The 20,330-nt window shown below is 40.4% G+C and overlaps 1 protein-coding gene across 1 annotated transcript in view; it reads right to left on the reverse strand.

Annotated features, from left to right (window-relative positions):
* The window catches only part of sos2 (son of sevenless homolog 2 (Drosophila)), a 39,956-nt gene that overhangs the window by 4,207 nt on the left and 15,419 nt on the right, over nucleotides 1-20,330 (reverse strand). Inside the window, exons 2-22 of the mRNA XM_031736979.2 lie at nucleotides 19,921-20,046; nucleotides 19,525-19,656; nucleotides 19,231-19,395; nucleotides 18,939-19,142; nucleotides 15,701-15,844; nucleotides 14,329-14,439; nucleotides 9,207-9,305; nucleotides 6,679-6,806; nucleotides 5,895-6,550; nucleotides 5,731-5,812; nucleotides 5,507-5,629; nucleotides 4,004-4,116; nucleotides 3,105-3,327; nucleotides 2,887-3,006; nucleotides 2,632-2,794; nucleotides 1,660-1,777; nucleotides 1,235-1,407; nucleotides 1,031-1,147; nucleotides 604-865; nucleotides 416-460; nucleotides 193-293 (exon numbers count right to left, since the gene is read on the reverse strand). Coding sequence (XP_031592839.2) covers nucleotides 193-293; nucleotides 416-460; nucleotides 604-865; nucleotides 1,031-1,147; nucleotides 1,235-1,407; nucleotides 1,660-1,777; nucleotides 2,632-2,794; nucleotides 2,887-3,006; nucleotides 3,105-3,327; nucleotides 4,004-4,116; nucleotides 5,507-5,629; nucleotides 5,731-5,812; nucleotides 5,895-6,550; nucleotides 6,679-6,806; nucleotides 9,207-9,305; nucleotides 14,329-14,439; nucleotides 15,701-15,844; nucleotides 18,939-19,142; nucleotides 19,231-19,395; nucleotides 19,525-19,656; nucleotides 19,921-20,046 — 3,405 coding nt within the window. The remainder of the gene's footprint in view (nucleotides 1-192; nucleotides 294-415; nucleotides 461-603; nucleotides 866-1,030; nucleotides 1,148-1,234; nucleotides 1,408-1,659; nucleotides 1,778-2,631; nucleotides 2,795-2,886; nucleotides 3,007-3,104; nucleotides 3,328-4,003; nucleotides 4,117-5,506; nucleotides 5,630-5,730; nucleotides 5,813-5,894; nucleotides 6,551-6,678; nucleotides 6,807-9,206; nucleotides 9,306-14,328; nucleotides 14,440-15,700; nucleotides 15,845-18,938; nucleotides 19,143-19,230; nucleotides 19,396-19,524; nucleotides 19,657-19,920; nucleotides 20,047-20,330) is intronic.

Genomic DNA, 20,330 nt, shown 5'->3' on the forward strand with positions numbered 1-20,330 from the left:
TCCAATTAACCTAACCCCACTAGTCGGATTTTAACCTTTTATTTTTCATATTGTGATACGGTACATCTTAAATGCCAAAACAAACTCTTAAAATGACTTCAAGTCTTCAACTTTAAATCATCTTTACTTCAGAGAACTGAGGAAAGTCTTTGCAAAACTCATAATGATGCAGAAACAGCGCACTGCTCTTACTTTAGTGTCCGACATGGTGTCTTTCCTTCGAGGCGGCAGAGGTGGTGGCTTTAGCTCCTCTCCGAGGTGGTGGAGGCTACCACAAGACGCAGACTGTAACTCTGAGGAAAACAGAAAACATGGATTAAAACGGATGGAAAAAGTTGACATGCTCGGCTACTTTTATATTGAGAACTATGCAGAACTACAATCGGGAGCAATCAAAATAAAACTTCACACTCACTTCCAGTAAACAGGAGAACTGGAGCAAATATGGAGTTACTACTACCTGTGAAATTCAAACACAGAAGATTAAGGTCACATGTGGCAGAAGGATTTAGAAACATTTATTAACCTGAAACCTAAACTCTACTATTGGAGAATGCAGGGAGAGACATAGTATATAATGGATCAAGCATCGGCTTCACTCACCGCCGTAGGAGTTGCTGAGCTGGTCGTGCTCTGTGAAAACTGAGCTAAAGTCAGGAGTGGCCGACTGTGGGGGAGTGGGCGTGTTCGGAGAGGTGGGCACCGAAACCAGCGACTCCGAATCGTTCTCATTGATACTGCGGAAGGTGATCTTATGTGGGGGATCCCTCTCCAGGGGGACAGGGTGGCCCTTTAGGGTGCCAGAGGTAGACGTTCGCACGGGGCGGATACCCGGGGATTTCAGACTGTACACGGTCTTCCTGGGCTGCAATGAGAGAGGAGAAATCAAGAGATTGATCAATCCCATCCTGAGAAATGTATTCAACTTATTCAGTTCCATTTTAAATAATCCACCTGCCCTTTCCAATCCGCAACTGAACTGGAACTTGTACAAGAGCAGTAAAAACTTCACTAAATTATAAATACTCACAAATCGAGGAGGCTGCCTGCAATTCCGAGGCTCTATTTCCAGAGACTTTCTGAACAGGTAGTCAGTAAACTCCTTCTCGCTCATGTTACCCATCGGGTTCAGGTTCTCGAAAAATTTCTGTGCAACACAAAGAATAGTCAGAACTCGGGTACTGGGCACAGTTAAGACAAGCTCAAAGACAATTCTAGAAAGGCGAGCGCTCACCCTCATCTCGGGCTCCACTTTCAGACAGTAGGGCTGGTTCTGATACTGCTGGATCTCTCCTGTGATTTCCGCCACTTTCCTCCTCTTGCTGAAGTTGATCAGATCCTTCCCGTGGCGTTTCAGGAAGTCTGGGTTGCCTTCCTCCGTCTTCAGTATGTTGGTTAAATAGATACCTGAGGACCAAAAAAACAAAACAAAAAATGTGAGTAGAGATTGAAGTGCTTATTTGTTCAGTAGTTTCTCACTTGTTAAGTCAATTTACTATTATAAAAACAACTCCCAGGACAAATAAAAGATTGAATTGTTTTCTGATAAATAATGGTGACTCACAGCACATCCAGGATCCAGACACAACTACTTTAAATCAACATTTTTTTGTCCTGCCATCCTTCACTAGCACAGTCAGGAGACTGTAGAAGACTTACCAAAGAAAGGCACACAGGGTGGGTTTATCGACTTGAGTTTAGCCAAGTATTTCTTAAAATGGTCCTTGCTCAGTTCTGCAGCCTCTTCCAGGATTTTCCTTTTCCTCTCTGGCATTGCCTGCAGAGGTGAGGGAGAAGAACTCAGACTGTAGTCTGATCACCACTTCAGCCTTACAGCGTAAATGCCAGTTTCAAAATCAATGCCAAACATTGCATGTAGACACACAAACACAGAAATGTGCAAAGGCCTTGAGCCCTCCCTCATTTTTGTTTTTCCTACTTTGATATTAGAAAAAAAAGGCAAAGGAATTTATTGAAACACATGCGAACACCTGGAAAGACTGTGCATAAAGGCAAATACTGAGTTTGTACAATTTTAACGAGCTAGAACATCAATATTTCTTAGTCTAAGTGGTCTAAGTTCTCCTCCACTGTGTTTTAAAGGCTGGCTGCAAACACTGTTGTTACTTTCTTGACCTCTGATTTCAACCAAACAAGTCAAAGATGGATTCATCACTCCAACAGACCTGCTGCTACTGATTCTCAGTCCAGTTCTGGTGTAATTTAGCATACATCATCATCAGCGGATGCTTTTCTTCTCTCTTCCTCCACTTGTTCAGTAGATTGATTGATTGATTGTTCAGTTCCCTAGACATTTTATTTTTTTGGAAGTACACAGTACTGAGATGCCAAGATATGCCGAGTTATTGGCTAATATCTGTTTGGAAATCATTTTGTTGGTGCAAAGATACTATTTTATCCTTGTCCAACTTTGTAATCTTTAGCATTTTTATGCTAAGTTGTCCACAGTGTGTTGACACAACACTGGTTCATCCCTTGAACGATTCCCCAGGCTTTCACTCATTTTCACTTAAGACCACTAAAAAAGGGAAAAAAAATCTGGCTCCTCTGAAGCAAACGACTTCTGCTTTAATTTGTCTAGTCCTGTTTTTCTCCTCATATCTCACTCACCTCATAGGTGTGATCGAGTCTGTAGACTGCAACAGAGTTGATGGCACTGAGCACCTCCAGCACACCGTTGAAGTTATTGAGCTCCTGGAAAACCTGCAGAATCTCTATGACCCGTGTGAACACCGCCACCCTCTCTTCCAGGTTCATTGTCTCTACAATACACCTGAAACACGCAAACACATCCACGAAACATCGCTAGAGGAAACGGGACCTGAAAAATTAACGGTGGATTTTCTTATAAGCAAAGAGACTCACTTCTCGAACCACAGAGTAAGGTTGGTAGTGTGGCGAATCATGCGCAGCAAGTTTGGAGAGTGCTTCTCTTTGTCCTCTTTGGTCCAGACGCTGCCGACCAGCTCGGAGGGCCGAACAGCTCTGTGGAAGCAGAATTTTATTTCTTTATGTAAAGAAGCCGATTGCTACACGTATTTTCTGACTTCAACCTTCCACTTCTATGCCTATGAGTGACTGACCTGTACAGCTCAGACTCGATCAGTGTCAGCTGACGTGCAATCTCTATGGGGTGAAGGGTCATGAGGTCAAACAACTCCAGTTGGCCGCTTCTGCAGATGTGCCACTCGATGGGAGGAGGCGAGCTCTCAAATGTGATGCTGGGACTGACGCCGTTTGTCTGAGGCTGCATCTTTCTCCTGATGATCTTATTGATGGACTCCACCCATTTTCTCATAGACTTGCCTGAAAAAAATAAATAAATAAAATTTAAAAAAAAAAAAATCAGCTAAGGCAGCAATGATCCAGTAGAGTCAAATTATTTATAGCTGCAATATAGTGTCTGAACCCTAGTTTCTTTTCCTGCATATGGATATATGTTAATATTTTTATAGACACAAAAAAATAACTAAAAATGCAAGAAGTGATGAGATAATTTAACAGAGGGACGTTATTTCAGAATATCATAGTCAAAGTGAGATTTTACCAAAATATACCTCAACTTAGGATAAGAGCTTATGAACAGCAATTGGATTTTTTTTAAACATTATTTTTTGGGGCATTTTTGCCTTTATTTGATTGGACAGTGAAGATTTTTCTGACACCAAAAAGGTTAAAGAGAGCAGGGGAAGAGCCATGGGTTGCAATCGAACCGAGGACATGATATTTAACCTTGTTGTATATGGTCAGTGTAGGATTTTGACGTACAATTATATGACAAAGGACGAGGATTCAGATAAAATAACATTGCTTGCTGTTTATTTGCAATTTATGCATCAAAAGCTGCTCAATAAACACCCTTTTGTACATAGCTTTGATAGATAAACGCTTGAAATATTGCAAAGTTCAGCTGTAGGACGGCTTTTCCCATGCTGCGTCACATGTTTATTTATGGAAGCAGCCGTTTGTGTTTGTGACTGACCTCGCAGTTGAATTTTGGTGGTGAAGTATTCTTCTAATCGACTTCTAAGCTCTGCGTCGTTCTCAAAGTCGTAGAAATGATGTTCAACCCACTGACGGAAAACATTGAGAACCCTGCGAGGTGAAAAAGGTAGTAGAGTTAATTTATTATTAGAGCTTCACAGGTTTATTAGGACACTATGCATACAGTTTGCAAAGTACATCTACAAGGGAAGATATTTCTACAGTTTGTTGACATTAACAATTATATTTGGTACGTCAAAGAAATACAGAAGATTACCAAGTAGTTCACAGAGACATGCTTTAAAAGGGAAAGCAAATGTCGAAAGAGGGACACCTTCTGAAGTGCCAGTGTTAAAATACACAGTCTGACCACATTTAAGTGCTTACTGAACAACAGACCACACATACTTTTGTCCTGCATGTACACTCTAAAACATCCTGAAGGCTTTGTTTAAGACAGACACTTCAAAGATTTTAAACTCTTTCTCAGAGTGTCACGTAATAGCAGTACAGGACTTTACCTAGTTTACAAGATCCAGTCGTTTTGTCATCGTTTCTGTGACTAACATTCACAGAATTTACAGGAGCATGTCTGACACTAAGGAGCTCCCACTTTTTAAAAAGGGGACTTACAAGATTAGATCAGACTCTGCTGCTCCTTATAAGGATACACAGTCAAATACAAAAGTAATTCTGTGACATGGTGAGAACATTTTAGCCTTAACAGGGGGACAGACAAAAGAAAGCACTTAAATAAAAAGTAGAATAATCTTTCTACAAATTTGAGTGATGTTTATCTAAAAATGCAGGTTGTTCAGCTGTGTATTAAACTGAAAGTTGTGTTTTGGAGCTTTGTAAAACACATAGCACTTGAATTTAAAATGACCTAAACATGAAGTTCATCTTACGATGTCCCTTGCCACTGCCAAACCTTTTGCATTCACAAGATTTTCAAAAGAATTTGACTTCTGACCTTTGACCTTAAATCGAGGCCACTGACATTAAAAACCATCTGAGATTTTTAGGAGATAGACCTCGGGTGTCAATTTGAAAGTCGTAGATGACTTCCTTCGTGTGTCATGGCATTCACAAGATTTTCAGAAAACTTGACCTTTGACCTCGTCCTTGAGGTTGAGGTCACTGAGCTTCAAACTCATCTGAGATTTTTAGTAGATACCCTTATGGGATCAATTTGAAGCTCCTATGTCGCCTTGTTCTCGAGTTATCGCATTCACAAACTTAGGCGTCCACATCGCCTGCTCTCCCATGTGCCCGGCAGGGTGACGACAATACCAGATCAGCCTTTTACGGCCGAGGGGTTAAAAATAACAACACAAACCAAAAACGCTGCTTTTTGCCTTACATACAGTATTTCAGTGTTTAAAATGAGGCTTGACTCAAGACTTTTGAACTGTATATTATTTCTTTCACTGTTAATGTTCCCCGTCTTTCTACTTTCACTCAGATACACAATTAACTCGCACATGAGCAAATTTTTCACCTGAGTTGGACCGGCTGCACGTATTCCTTTCGGAACCTTTGGAGCTGGGCTACCATCGGATGATCACTGGTCATCAGTATCTGCCTGTCTTCGTCTGTTGGTTCTGGATCAGGAATCGTAAGCCTGAGAAAAGAAATGATCAGGTGTACCCTGACGTCAGTTACAGTTGTGCAAAATCACGGATTATAGCAAAAGAATGACTGTAGTCAAGGAAAAGACTGAACCTGTCTATCAGCAGGGTGAGAAACTCGTGCGGCTTGCAGAATGATCGGTATGTGGTAAGAAATGTGCGAACAAAATTGGGATCTAGAAAAAGATCAAACAGATGATAAACATAAAGGAAATTAAAATATTCATTGCCACTAGCGAAGCTTATGCAGCAGCTTACCAGCATACATATGGTATGTGAGCCTCTCTATGAGCTTGTCCACTGTGCCGGCTTTAATGATGGGGATTCCTGTTTTGCTCTGCACTTTGTCCTCAAACACTATATTCTCCTCAGAGTCCTGCACTGCAAAACGGTACACCTCTGGAGAGGGCAGTCTTAGAGGCTGTGCCTGCTCCTCTTGCTGCAGCTCCGTGTCCAACATGCGATCTAAAGTAGACCGGTATTGCAGAGTCACCAGCGCCGCCATCCACGCTTCCTTCTCCTCTGCTGTCCGAGCACAGAAAACGGCACGGGTATCATCTTTGGCTACCAGTTCAAAGGCGTTCCGCAGCTCTGGCGAGTCCTCGCGGTCCGTAATGCTGACCTTCCTCAGAACAAACTTCTCTTTCAGACGGAACTCCGCCCCGCTACCCGCTCCCGGGAGCCGTGAACTCTGATTGGCCTTACAGCTGATCATCAGGCCATCAAAAAGGAAGTTGTGTCTCTCATGTTTAGCACCTGCACGTATAAGCGGGCCCTCCAAGATGAACTCGCTGCAGCACTGACCGATGTCTTTCCCCTCCCAGCCGTCGATGCTTTTCTGGATCTCGTTCATGCGTTTGATGGCTAGCTGTTTGCTACGAATCTGCCTGCTATACAGACGATACATTGGCTCACTGTGAGGAAGGAATAAAGTTTGGTCAGAAAACCCCAAAACTCAGCGCACAAGTTTTTAAATGCTGAACCACTGAAATATAAGTAGACAAACAAGTCTTTATTGCTTATTAATAAAAAGGAGACGTACCCAGGTTTACGTCGAGGCTGGTGTTTGGCATAAATTCGCTCCATGCTAGACTGCAGGTTAAGCAGAGCTGTAAGCGCCTGTTTCAGACATTCTCTGTCGTCTAGGTCTTCACTGCGCTCTTGAAGTTGCTGTAAAACGCATCAGAAATATTCACGATTACATAATATCAACGTCTTCTGTTTTAACAAGACAAAGTGCAGTGATAATGGCACCAAAGGCTTGTTCATATGATGTATGAATGGCTTACTGGGACACTTAATGGAGTTGATTATGTTATTTTAAAGGCCTACAGAAAGCCTGTGTGAAATGCAATTAAAATAGTATTTGATTTGTTACATCTTATATTAATTGTTGGACAAACTCAATCTAATGGCTGTGTGTTCCTGGAGCATCAGGCTCACTTATTACATCACTCTGGCATGATGATGATGGTGCCACAGGACAGAGAGCTTTCTCTCGTGACACCATGTGCACATTGCTCAAAAATTATGCACCATGTTGGATGTGATAAGGGTGTCTTTTGTTGCCTTTTCCTTCCATCACGCCAACAGGTGGCGGCAAATGGCTACCCTGCCCTGAGCCTGGTTCTACTGGAGGTTTCTTAATATGAAAAGGAAGTTTTTTCCTTCCCACTGTCGCCAAGTGTTTGATCAGAGTCGTTTGATGGTTGGAGTTTTCTTTGTATTATTGTATGGCCTTTAGTTTACAATAAAAGCACTGTGAGGCAGCTCTTGCTCTGATTTTGTGCTGCATAAATAAAACTGAATTGAAAAAAAAAATTCATTTAAAAGGTAAAAAGTTCCGAATTTGTGGTTTGTGTCACACTTATTACCATTTCGATACCACTTGAAGAGCGGCGGACGAGTGTTTGCAGGCAACTAGAGCCGATTGTGACCAAAGCAACAAGGCTTTTGCCAGCTGAATGGGGAATACTATTTTTTCCAAAGTGACTGGTGGTTGCCAAGGGATCAGCAGCCTCTAGGTTAATGCGACTGAGTCTTTAGCAGTCGATTTCCTAGTGACTGCCATTAACCTCCAGCAACCACTTGCCAAACTTTCAGGAAACTAATCTTTTTCCCCCATATGTCCATTACTGAGGCTTTATTCACCAAACCCTACACTGTTGTCATGGTTGTCACATGTCAAAAATGCAAACACAACACCACTTAGACACATTAAAATTACTTAATATTATGCAGTATTCTATAGTTATTACGCTTCAGGGGCTTATTATTTCCTTGAATGCAGAGAAGGCTTTTTAGTAGAGTGGCTTTATTTATGTGAGGTCTTAGGAAAGTTTGACATAATTACAAAGTCTTCTCCAAGTCCAAACTTATCCATCTTTTACCTAGCACCTGTGTCCTTTTTAATGGCTCTAGCTCTTCAGAATATGCACTGGAGAGATATAACTGACAAGGAGACCGTATCATAGTATAAAAGGACTTTAAATAGATTCAGTGCCCTACAATAGTTTTGCAAGCCGATGATGTGCTTCTCTTCATCTCAAAATTGGGAAAAAAATCTACTCCCATGTTGATGTCAGTCATTCAAAATTTGGGATCTCTCCCTGGCTATAATATTAATTTTGATAAAGCAAGAGCAATGCCAGTTGGTTTTGATAGCAAAACATCATATCCATCCATTTCCCCTTTCTCCTGGTCTGACTTGGGATTTTTATATCTAGGGATCGATATAAAGCCTAACGTTAGGTACCTCTTGAGACACAATGTGACCACAGTACAAAAAGAAATAAGGACCTCGCAAGATGGATGAATCCGCCAATTTCATGGATGGGTAGAATAAGTCTTATAAAGATGAAGTGGCTTTACTATTAGCTTAAAGGTGATGGAACTCCTTTTGAAAAATGGGGATGTAAGCAGAAAGATGTATGTAGAAAAAAATCTCGCACAAAAACAAAAGACAATCCAATTCTTCAAAATACAATGAAAAGCTGGCGAGATATAAACAACTGTATTTGAGGAAGGATTCAATTACCTACATTACATTACAACAATAGAGATTTTCTTCCTGCCATGAATTTGGTTGTATTTGGATCCTGGCACAGAAAAGGTATCAAAATAATAATAGCAGGCCTGTTTGATAAAAAGTACATGCTTAAGATGTTTGCCCAGCTTCAAAATACCTTTGGCCTTCCTCAGAAAGACTTGTATGCCTATCTTGAGTTCAGGTATCAGGCTGTCACAGGATTCTCGCTCGCTTCCATAGAAAAATTCAAGTTTACTTTAAAAAAAAAGGTTTTATTTTGGGTTTTTATAACATCCTGCAGAAATATGATAATCACAATGTTGGGAATGTTCTCAGTCAATGGGAGGATGATTTACAGAAAGCCTATGGTGAGGACGATTAAAAAAAATGTAAACATGATAATATCATGTGGTCAGTGGTCACATATCTGTAAACCCCAACATCCATCCATTGTGTGCATCATTAACAATAAATCAGGGTTGTGATGGGCAGTCAATTTGAAAAAAGAAAAAAAAAGAAAAAAAGTAAACATTAGGACAAACCTGCAGTAGCTCAAAGTAGTGCATACAGTGGTACACTGGGACCATCATCAGCTGGGGAAGGATATATTGCACAGCTTCTTTAAAGCCTTCTGTAACTGACTGCAGAAACACAAAGAGAGAAAAACGAATAATAAGAACACTATGAACAGATTTGACCAACCAACATAACAGCAAATTTTCCACTTGTATACAAAAAGTCTTTTTTTCCCTTAAAACAGCATTTAACCCAGTAAATCTGTTTCAAAACAAAAACATTTTCCCATCCAGAAAAAAAAAAAAAAAAAACAACGTTTAGAAACGTAATATGCATTTATTTATATGCAAGTCACAGAGAAGTTATTTTAAAGTGAAACTGAAAGTTAAGTGTTTATATTGCAGTTAGCTAAACCACCAAATAAGTTGGTGCTGGATGTGTTTAGACCTGTCTAAAGCTCGCCTTTCGTGCCTCCAGGATAAGTCAGTGTACAAGTGTATGGTTGTAGTCATGTATTCAACTCAAACGATAAATGAAAGACAAAAATTCATCATTAAAAAAATGACTAAAATGTCGGCCCTGACTAAAAATATTGTACAAAACGCACAGTCGGTCAGCAAAGACAGATAAAATGGGTGCACCCCAGTCTGTTAATGTGAAATCAGCCCAGATGAGGGGGGACCAGGGGGAGCGAGAAGCAGTTGATCAAGTAAGGCAGAGGTAACCAGAAAGGGAGGGAGGGGTGTCACAGTATCCTTTTAAAGCTCCTGTTCGCCAGATAGCTGAATCAGAATCAATACGCTCATACTCAGCCTCCTCTGCAGCGACCACAGTCTCTGCATGTAGGGAAGAAGCCTGGGGGGAGGGGGAGGGGGGGAATCGTGTGCATTAGAGAAAGGCATCAGCTGCCTGATGCACCCAGATGGACAGCAAGGGAACAATGATCCAAGTTTAGATCATGTTATTGATACGTCACCATCCTGCCAATTCACAAAGTGTATACGTGCTTTTTGTCACAGTTTTGAGACTTATCATAGTTTTAAGATATAATGCTTACAGGGAACCTCAGGAATCCATGTATTTATATTCATGTTTGTCACCCAATTCATGAGCATGTAGTCGACTTATTTCTGTCCAGAGTGGGTGCAATCACACAAATATATATAAAAAAAAAAAAAAAAAAAAACAATAGAGAGAAATGGACTTTATGATTTACTGACTATTTTGTAACTTCTTCTGTAAATCTGATGTCATCAGAAATCTGGAAAAGGTGTTTACATGCCACAGGATCCTGCTTTCCACTGAAGCAATGCAGCTATGCAGGTATCACAAACCCAGTGTAAAACAAGAATTTTCATACACAACAGAAACCTCACAGATAAAGACTATGCTAGCCCTGATCTAAATGCTTTCAGCGAAGATTCGACAAGTGAGACTATTGAGCTGAAGAGTCTTTAAAGAAAACAAAACTGGCTTTCCATTTCTAATCATAATTTAAACTTATCATACATCTCTAAAGGGATGTGCATCAATTTCATGTGGAAACTAAGCTGCACTTAGTTTCCACATGAAATTGTGCTTTTGGCCCCTGACCCTCCTCTTCACCAGGAGAAAAAAAAAAAAAAAATGTCCTGCAGTGTAGCTGGCTGTTCTATTTTTAAAAGGCGATGTAATTTACCCACAATAGCAGACGCTGCAGAGTGCAGGGGCTGAGTGCTCGACAAACGCATCTGTCTGACAGAGAGGAGGGGCAGAAAGTCAAGAAGGGTGGAAAAAGAAAGATGAAGCACATGCTTTGAGACAAAAGCTGAAGAGGAGAACCAGTGTGGCCACTGCCACAGGTTTGACTGGAACGTGTGCCATTTCATCCAGGTGTTCTAGATACAAGTGTCCACATAACTGAGCATGAGATGAGATGAGTCACTGGTTGGTTGAGAAACACCATTACACCATCTCCCATTGGGACAACTGATTATCAACACGTATACATGTACACATGCACACGCACACACGTCTCTGATTGTGCACTCGAGCAAAGCGGATTGGCAAGATATCTTTCCATCAGATGCAGTAAGAGCTGAATGTCTTAGCTGCTGGGTTAACGAAAAGGCACAGCACATAAATCATTTCCTTATATTTTGCTTCCAAAGTGGTCTTTATGAATCGTTCTCCGGGATTTCTGAAGGTCTCTCAAAGTCTTTCTTTGGACACTGGCTGCTTTTTCACCTGCGTTCAGTCCAGTCCTTGTACCTGACCATTTTTTATTTATTTGTTTAATTTTTTTTGAGGATTTTTATTTTTGTTAAGCTGCTTAACACAGAGATATAATTCAAATAGCACAAAAAAAGGCTCAAGGGATGAAACAGTGTTGTGTATACACATATCAGAGAATTCTTTAAGTACTTTGTTACTAGGAGCCTATCAGAAAAACACATCATTTGTTCCAGTTTCTTTTGTTGACTCTAACAGTTTGACAGACAAAAAAAAATAGTATTTTTGCACCAACAACAAGGTGATTCCCAAAGAGCTATTAGCAGAAAACAGTGCTGTGGCAGTGTGCCATTATAAATTTTGAAGAAAGTGGACAAGTAAGGTGACAAGAGAAGAAGTCTCATGGTGTCAACATCACTATCTACAGCAGATGAACACTACCTGAAAGTCATGTCCTTAAAAAAAAAAAAAATGAATTAAATAAAGACCTGATAAAGGACCTGAGAGATTCATCTATTGTTTACTGAAGCCTCATCAGAAATGGTCTCACAGAAGGGTGGCTTCTACTGAGGCCACTGGATTGAAAACAAGTGGCAATATGATGGAGTAACAAACACATGGAGGTGGGCAGGACAGAGACAACAGTGAGTCTCTGTCATGGTTTGGGGCTGCGTTTCAGCCAGTGTTATTGAGGATTTTGTGAAAATTGGTGAAATTATGAACAAAGAAACGTACCATCAGATTTTGCTACACCACACAATGCTTTCCAGAAAGTGATCTGTGTTCTTCAGCAATGTGAATGATCCCAAACACACCATCACTGCAACCCCAGAGCATGGACTGAATGAAGCAGCGTGGGATCATCTTGACAGAAAACCAAATAAAAGACAGCCAACCTCCAAAGAAGAGCTCCTTCAAGAAGCCTGGAGAACTATTTCAGAACACTACTTCCTTCTAATGGAGAAGCTGAAACTGAACCCCTTAGATTATCAATCTTAATTGCTATTTTCTGTTTACTGAACTGATTAATTGACTGATACGTTCTTACATATATAAATCGATATATACGCTCAAGCAAAGACACTATTTTTAGTTATGTGCTGCTGCTTTGGCTTGTGAAACAAAACAGTTCTTTGTTGTTGTTGTTTTTTAAAGTGTTATCAATATGGGGCACAAATAAAGCTGTATTTTTAACTATGGTGCCCTTTCCCTCACTCTCATATGGAAATAAACACTAGGTGTGAATAATCAGAAGACTGTGCCAGCACTTTAACTGGGGTTAGTCTAGCGGTTCACAAATAAACACAGCGAGGCCTCAAAATGAGGTACAGGCAAGGCTGCAGGGCACTCACTCAGCCAGACTTGGTTTCCTCAGCGCCAACAAGATACAAATGAGGCCTAAAGGTAGATGATTTGTAACAAACAGAAATTTGACTTGAACAAAATTAGACACTTGTTTTCTTCTGAAAAAGAAGAACAGAAAACGGTCTCATTCTGCAAGTGGTGTTACAGTGACTCTGGAGCTCTGATGCTGCATCATGTGAACACTCCACCTCACTGGGCTTTGGCCTGAGAAAACACCAGAAAATATTTAATCTTCAAAGGCTGCCAAACTGCACCCCACTGAGCATAATTCAATGCTATTCTTGTGAGGAATGTCCAAATAAAACAATGCAGCAGCAGCGAATAAACTGTACACAGGACGCTGGATATGTCATGACATGCACTCGGCGATATTAAGAGGAATTCCACCCGGCATGCAGGTTGACTTCAAAGCAGAACAGGAACAAATACTGAAACAATGTTTGCTGGGTATAAACTCAAAATGACCTACTTCCACCTTCATATAAAGAAATACAGATTTTCCCTTTTTTATTTTACAGCATTTTTCAGTCTGTAAAGTTTATATTTGGCACTGATAGAAACAAGAACTGATTCTCAGTTATAACAGCTGTAACAGTTAATTCTCATACCTAGTGCATGATAATACAAAGTCAAAGTAAATAAAACTCAAATGCACACTGCAACCCAAGTTCCAAAAAGTTAGGACGTTCTGTAAATGGCAAATAAAAGAATGCAATGATTTGCAAATCTCATAAACCAACAGTAGAATATTAAAAAAATGTTCACACATGTTTACCACTGTGTAGCATCCCCTCTGCTTTTAACAACAGTCTGTAAACATCTGGGCACTGAGGAGAGCAGCTGCTTGACTTGTTGTCCCATTCCTGCCTGTAGAGGATTCCAGCACCTGCACTCTTCTATGAAGCTATGCTAATACTGTAGATCTAATATGTGGTTTAGCATTGTCTTGCTGCAATATTAAAGGCCTTCCCTGAAAAAGACGATGTCTATACGGAAGCATACGTTGCTCTAAAACTTGTATATATACTTTTTAGGAGTTACGGCGCCTTTCCAGATGTGCCAACTGTCAATTCCATAATCACTAATGCACCCCACATGTTATCAGAGATGCCACCTTTTGAACTGAGCCCTGATGTCAAGTCAGAAGCTCCTCTGATGCTTTAGTGTGAAAGAAACAGGATCCAAGTCTTCCCCAAAAGAAACTTCAGAACAATGTGCCTCAAAATTCGAATTTTGAGGCACATTGTTCTGAAGTTGTTCCACGATTTGTCAATGCAGATTTTTTTTAATACCCAATTGTTTTATTCACTTGTTGCTAGTTGCAAAATGTAATTTCAGCTGTTTTCTTTTCAGCACCAATTACATTTCCGTCCCTTTTTCACACCCGTCCCAGGTTTTGATTCATGTGGCTGCCATTAAATTCAAAATGAGCTAATATTTTCATGAAACAGTCCAATGGGCCCATCTTTTGAATTTTGGATGTGAGGTTGTATAAATATGACAGTATGTTTTTAACCAAACAAATGTATAGACCTGAGCGTCACCTTCCCAAACTCTTATGAAATCTCTTACCTGGAAGTAGAGGCCAACTGTTGGTCGTGCCATCAAGCTGTTGAAATGTGAATGAAATTCCCCGCCGAGGATGTCTTGAGACAAAGTCTCGTAGGGATCGAAGGCCTGCTCCTGCACACACATGCAGAATAATACAAAAGTTAACACAGGATTAAGAAAACAACACATAAAGATGGTGTCATATCTGAGTCATCAGCGCCGTCTCCATCATAACCACAAGTTACAAAAAGTAGTTAAACAGGTAATGACTTACAGTAATAAGTGTTTTTACACAAACAGATGGGTTTCATTGGAATGTTCTTAGTTCTTAGAAAAGATCCTCAGTAATTAACCTTCTTTTCACCAATTTTGTTGTTTATTTTTATGTGTGTTTTGGTTAACTGTCTCCTAAACTGCTGTCCTAATGTCCTCCTTAGGAATTCCTCATATCCTTTTGAATCCATTATTCTGATCAACAACTGCAAGATATACAAGCCCTAAAGTAACAGAGCAGCCCGAATGTTGATTCTACCTCCACCATGCTTTACAATGGCTGGATGTTGTTTTGGTGTTAGTATGCGGCGTCTTTTTTTCCTTTAGTCATAACACTGTGGGTACCAGGAGTGTTGTGGTAAACCAACTTTCAAGTTGCTTTCTCAAGAAAACAATTTAAAAGTTTCTTTCTCAAGAAACCAATTTGAAAGTTGCTTTCTTCAGAAAGCGGTCTTTGCCAGTAACCAAACTTCGTTTTCTTTATTCATATGGAGAAATAACTTTATAACCGCTGGCCAAAGTAACTTTTCAAGACGTCGTTAGCACAGATTTTCGCTCAGCTTTTCCCAATATGTGATCGAATAAAGCATAAAAGCTAATTTTGTCTTACTAGTTAGATTTTGTTGGTCTATGATTCTGACTTAGATGATAATGAGAATTTTTTTTGAGCAATCAAATAAATAAACTTTGTTTAATTACAACCTTTTTCCTCTTCCTGCAGTAAATCCTAGATTGACTTGATTAGTTTGCTGTTAATTATCCTTCAGAGAAATAATCTCTCAAAATCCGAGAATTATTTTTGTTTCTATATTTTCCTAAAACAAGGATTAAGGTGAAATTTCAAGAATGATGCACTCATGCTGACATGCTGGTTTAGAAAGAACGGATTTCCAACAAATCTAATAAATTCAAGCCATGCATTACATTTTTTTAACAACTACATGACAACCCAACACAAAAACAAAGTAGTAACAAAACTGTTTTTTGTACAGTTTATTGCACACGCAGTTTACTGCAAATTGCATATTTCCCAACCATACTAGTAAAAGCTCAGACAATATTTGGCGCTGCATTATGAACTTGTGTGTTTTAAGATTTGAAAATCAGAGTGACTTCATACCTCCGCCAGATCTTCAAAGCAGCTGCCCACCAACGGATGGGGGCTGCCATCAGCAGTCATCTCAACAGCGTCCTCAATCAACCCGAGCAGCTTCACAGTCAACTCGTGGATGTCTAGGATGTTACTGAAGACCACCTCGACATCCTGCAACGACAGGCCAACATGAGTGCCCGTTTTACTGTTGTGGTGTGAAAAGAGTAGCTACGTTAAACTGCTGTGACTAAGGATCTTCATCCTCCAATGCTGAAACCACAGATGAGTATAAGGTCTTTTTACGCTGGTACAAGTCACAGAAAGAGTCCACATGACGAGGTTATGCAGTTTGTAACACATGGACATGAGGGAAAAAAGACAGCGTCACAAGATGATATACATGACATAAAGATCCACTGGATGTCACACTAGAGCACCTTTATCTCAGACCAAAACAAACAGGCATGTCAGCCACACTTCTGCCCTCCTTCCTTTTGTCTCTCATTTAAATCTTAGACAAGTTGTTTACAAGAGAACACAAAAAAAAAAAAAAAAACCCAAAAGCCACAGCCATCTATCTACCCACGCCAGCACTGAAAATACATGAACGATTGTGATGCAACGTAACCCTGCCGCCACTGCCTTTTCCAGTCAACTTCTCTTTATTTGGGGGGGTGGGGCACACACACTTCTTATTTTGAGTGCGTTTCACTTTGACACACATTTTTAAGGAGGCCAAATCAGTTGACCAGAGTGCAAAAACATAACAGTCAGAAGTTGAAGCAGAAGCTGTCTCAACATAATTGCATGTTCTGCATTCCACTGGGCCTCACAAAGTTTAATCCTCCTCACCCAAATGATACCACAAATTACCCAACCCAAAATATGCAAAGCCACAGCGACCCATTAAGCTCGACTTTCCACTCAGTTCTTCTCAAACTGTAAACACAGTGTTTAATCCCTTCCCTTACCTATACATTTCCTACTTTTTATTTTTAGGGAATTTAGAGCATTTAAAAAAAAACACACACCTGTTAGAATGGGTTGTCTGCTAGCTGGAAGGTTGGTGGTTCAATTACAGGCTTCCCTAGTTCTGCATATTGAATTATCCTTGGACAAAATGCTGGACTCAAAGCCCTTTTCTCATTCCTAAGATTAATTTTAATGTTTCAATGTCTCATTTCTCAGCCTCTGCGGCCGCTTTTATGCTCGCTGCTTAGCCCCTGTCGCACGGCAGAGCGAGAAAAAATTTACATCATATCTGCGACTGTGTGATGATGTTGCAGCAGCATGCGAAGCAACCAATGTGGAAAAGTGTACAGCAAAGTATACTGGTGCTTTCATTGTCTGTGTGATACACATCTCTGCCTATTCCTCAAAAGCATTTATCTCAGCTGATTGGCTTGTGATTAAAAAGACCATGTCAAGTCAAACCACCCACCCTCAAGTAGCTTGTGCTGCTGTCCAGGCATGATATAATTCACCTATTTTGACTTTAGAGCTCATTTTAACCTGCAATATAGTGTAATTGTACATAGGCAGGAGTATTTTTTTCCTGTATGGGGCTTCTACTGCTGAATGAGCTGATCCTATGGGGTAGTAAACATGTCCTTTTTCTGAGGGCGACATGTCCTGATCTCTCTGAATCTGGAACTAGATCTGCTACCCAGAGGCACTGTGTATGGAGATCTGCATCAGACTGTTATAGAACAGTGGCTACGCTATCAGGGACGATCAAAGCGCACAAGGTTGAGTTCATATCTCTGAAGACATTGTTAACAGTTTAAGCCTGTCAGTACACCCTTCAAACACTCAGTTTACCCCGGAACAATCCAGGGCGTCACTGAAGCCTGACCTGGCATTTGTGTCTAAAGTTGCTGGTTCATTTGTGCCTGTTATCTTGACAGCTGAAAAACATCTGAAAAACAAAAGGTTCAACATGCCGTCTCCTGTTTTTGTTTTGCATGCTTATTTGGACAGGAGCTTTGGACAAGTGTTTTCAAAAAAAGTTGTGCAGCATCAAGCTGGTCCTCACCACTCACTTTTTGTTTAATCTGAACAGCTCTGCTTAAACTGTAGCCCAAGCAGTGCAAATCTCTGTGTCCTCACTTGGATAAAGGGGCTACTTGCTAACTGGAGACTTTATAATGAGACATTGAAAATGCCAGGAATGACCACTTTAGGTTACATGCATAACCTCAGTTCTCAAGAGTAACATGAGTAAGCTGCCTCAACCCATCTTGTTGGGGAAATGTGATAGGTGCTTACCTTGAGTAATGACTGCATAGTAGTTCAAGCCACTTAAGGGTTGGTGGTTCAGTCTGACATGGTCACCAGCCATTCAGAATTGGCATACTGAGGCAAATTCCTCTGAGAAATGTGAAGGGAGGCACATCCCACAGTAAGACATCTCACTCATGTTACTCTGAGAACTGTGGTTATGCAAGTAACCTAAAGTTCCTTTGGTTAGCCTTCTGTAAAAAGGATATGAATTGCTATTTAATGGCTGTTTACTGAGTAAGAGGGAGGAGAGACAAATCCCTTTGGGGTTGTGTCAGGAAGGGTATCCAACATTAAAACTGCCAAATCAACCCGCTGTGGCGATCCCTTGTGAATAAGGGAGCAGCTGAAAGTAGGTTTACTACATGAGTCAGAGAGCATGGGTCGTGCTTTGTGTGATGAACAGGAACTGTAACCTTTTAAGGCCAAACATAATGACATGTTTCTGTACGGTGCTGATACTGACTGCCGATTATAGGAAACTGCATTGAGAAAAATCTGACAATACTTTTTTTAGATTATGATGCTTTATTCATTTTGACATAAAGTCATACTGTGGGCAAAGCAGCACTGATAGTCAATATTAAGCCTTAGTAGAAGAGACAGTCCAAAAAGCACAAAAGTGAAAAAAAAAGTAATAAAAGTGGTGAAATAAAGCGCTGTTTAGGTATTTCACACTGCTTCATGATGCTGAGTACAAGTTAGCCGATTACAGAGTTTTAGTTGTAATCTTTAGATGATCTTAAGTTGGATTAGACTGAAATAGCTTTGATGAAAACATAACTGTTTTCTAAGCTGGCTTTGCCCACCACTACTTTCTAAGCACAAGACTTGATCACTGAACAGTTTACTTTGTATTATAAAATACTGGTCAGTGATTACATCAATCATTATGTTCAAATAAGTCATAACCTGATTCTTTTTTTGTCAAACTGAGAAATAACCAATACTGAAATGTGTATTTCTTCTAAAACAAGTTCCTCACCTCGTTTGTGAAAACTTTGGAGTGAAGGAAGTGTCTGCGGAACACTTTGACAATGAGGTCCAGCTCTCTCAGGTACTGCCGCTCCTCTGCGATTTCAAGCCTCACCAGATCATCATACGTGAGCTCCCCCGAGGACAAGGGCTCCTCTGCACACTGCGACATCAACCCAATATCCTCCTCTTGGTCAAACATGTCCATCAACACCTGGAAACGGGTAGCAGTGACAACCAGTCAGTGTCAATCAAAAGAAATTCTTCTCTCCTAATCATGTTTGACAACTTTAGCGTCTCACTTTATCTGCACACATGGACACTTTGATGTCTTGCTGGGTGATTTCAAAGTGCCGAATGTTGCCAACATAGTTTCCTGCCAGTTTCAGTATATCTGCTGATATGTATTCAAGCACTGCCACAATGTATAGGGACACATGGTAGTCCACTTTGTAGCCCAAAACCTCCTGTTGAAAGAAAAAAGGAAAATCCGCAATGAGAAATTAACTATAACACAGCGGTTCAAAGGGTTGAAAAAATAAAAGTGAGGACAGTGCTGAGGATGAACAGGACAGCGAGCTGTCAAGCATCCTTACCTTGAGCAATGGGTGTATCTTATCCACAGGAAGTAGTAAGGGGTGTCTTCTCCTGCGTTTCTCAATGGCTGACTGGGCATCTGCAATTGCCCACTTATCTATAGGGTGGGGGAAAGTTTTCTGGACGCGTTCCTGATTTAAGAGAAGAGGAAATGTTACTTTTCCTCATCAAGAATATGAGTACAAACATTAAGATGGATGAACTTATATTAGAATAAAAGTTTGTTTGAAATGCTTCTGTTGAATCATACGTTTCCTAAATGGAAAATGCCAGGACACCCAGTGGGAAAAATTAGCTCACGATCTGTTTTACCGTTCTTCCATATTTTTTCAGTTTGACACATCATTAATATCTACTTAGAAAATAAATACTAGGAGAGAGTGTAAAGGCCTTACGTCTACATCTTGTACAGTGCGAGGCTGGGCCACACACAGCATGTTGAGAAGCTGCAAGATCAGCTCCTCGATATACTGGAGGGCATCCTCCTTTGCTGTCAGGTTTGGGTGGACCTGCTTCTGTACCTGAAAGTTACAGAAAAACAAATAAGTGGCAGATACGGCAAAAATTCGTCATTCACCATAACGTGGAGTGATATTATTTTTCATTCAGTAGGACAGAAAAAAAAGAAAAGAAAAAAACCCCCAACATGCTTCTGGCACTGTTGACATGACGTAAACTGAAACTGTTTAATATATCAAAGTGATGTTAACATCTGGTATGATGCAGCTCAGCTGGCCTCACGCACAATTACATCAGCCTACAGTTACAATGACTGGCTGAATACAAACATTTTTTCTTGGTTTTA

Source organism: Oreochromis aureus, linkage group 19 (genome assembly GCF_013358895.1).
Source record: "Oreochromis aureus strain Israel breed Guangdong linkage group 19, ZZ_aureus, whole genome shotgun sequence".
In the NCBI taxonomy this organism is placed as follows: domain Eukaryota; kingdom Metazoa; phylum Chordata; class Actinopteri; order Cichliformes; family Cichlidae; genus Oreochromis; species Oreochromis aureus.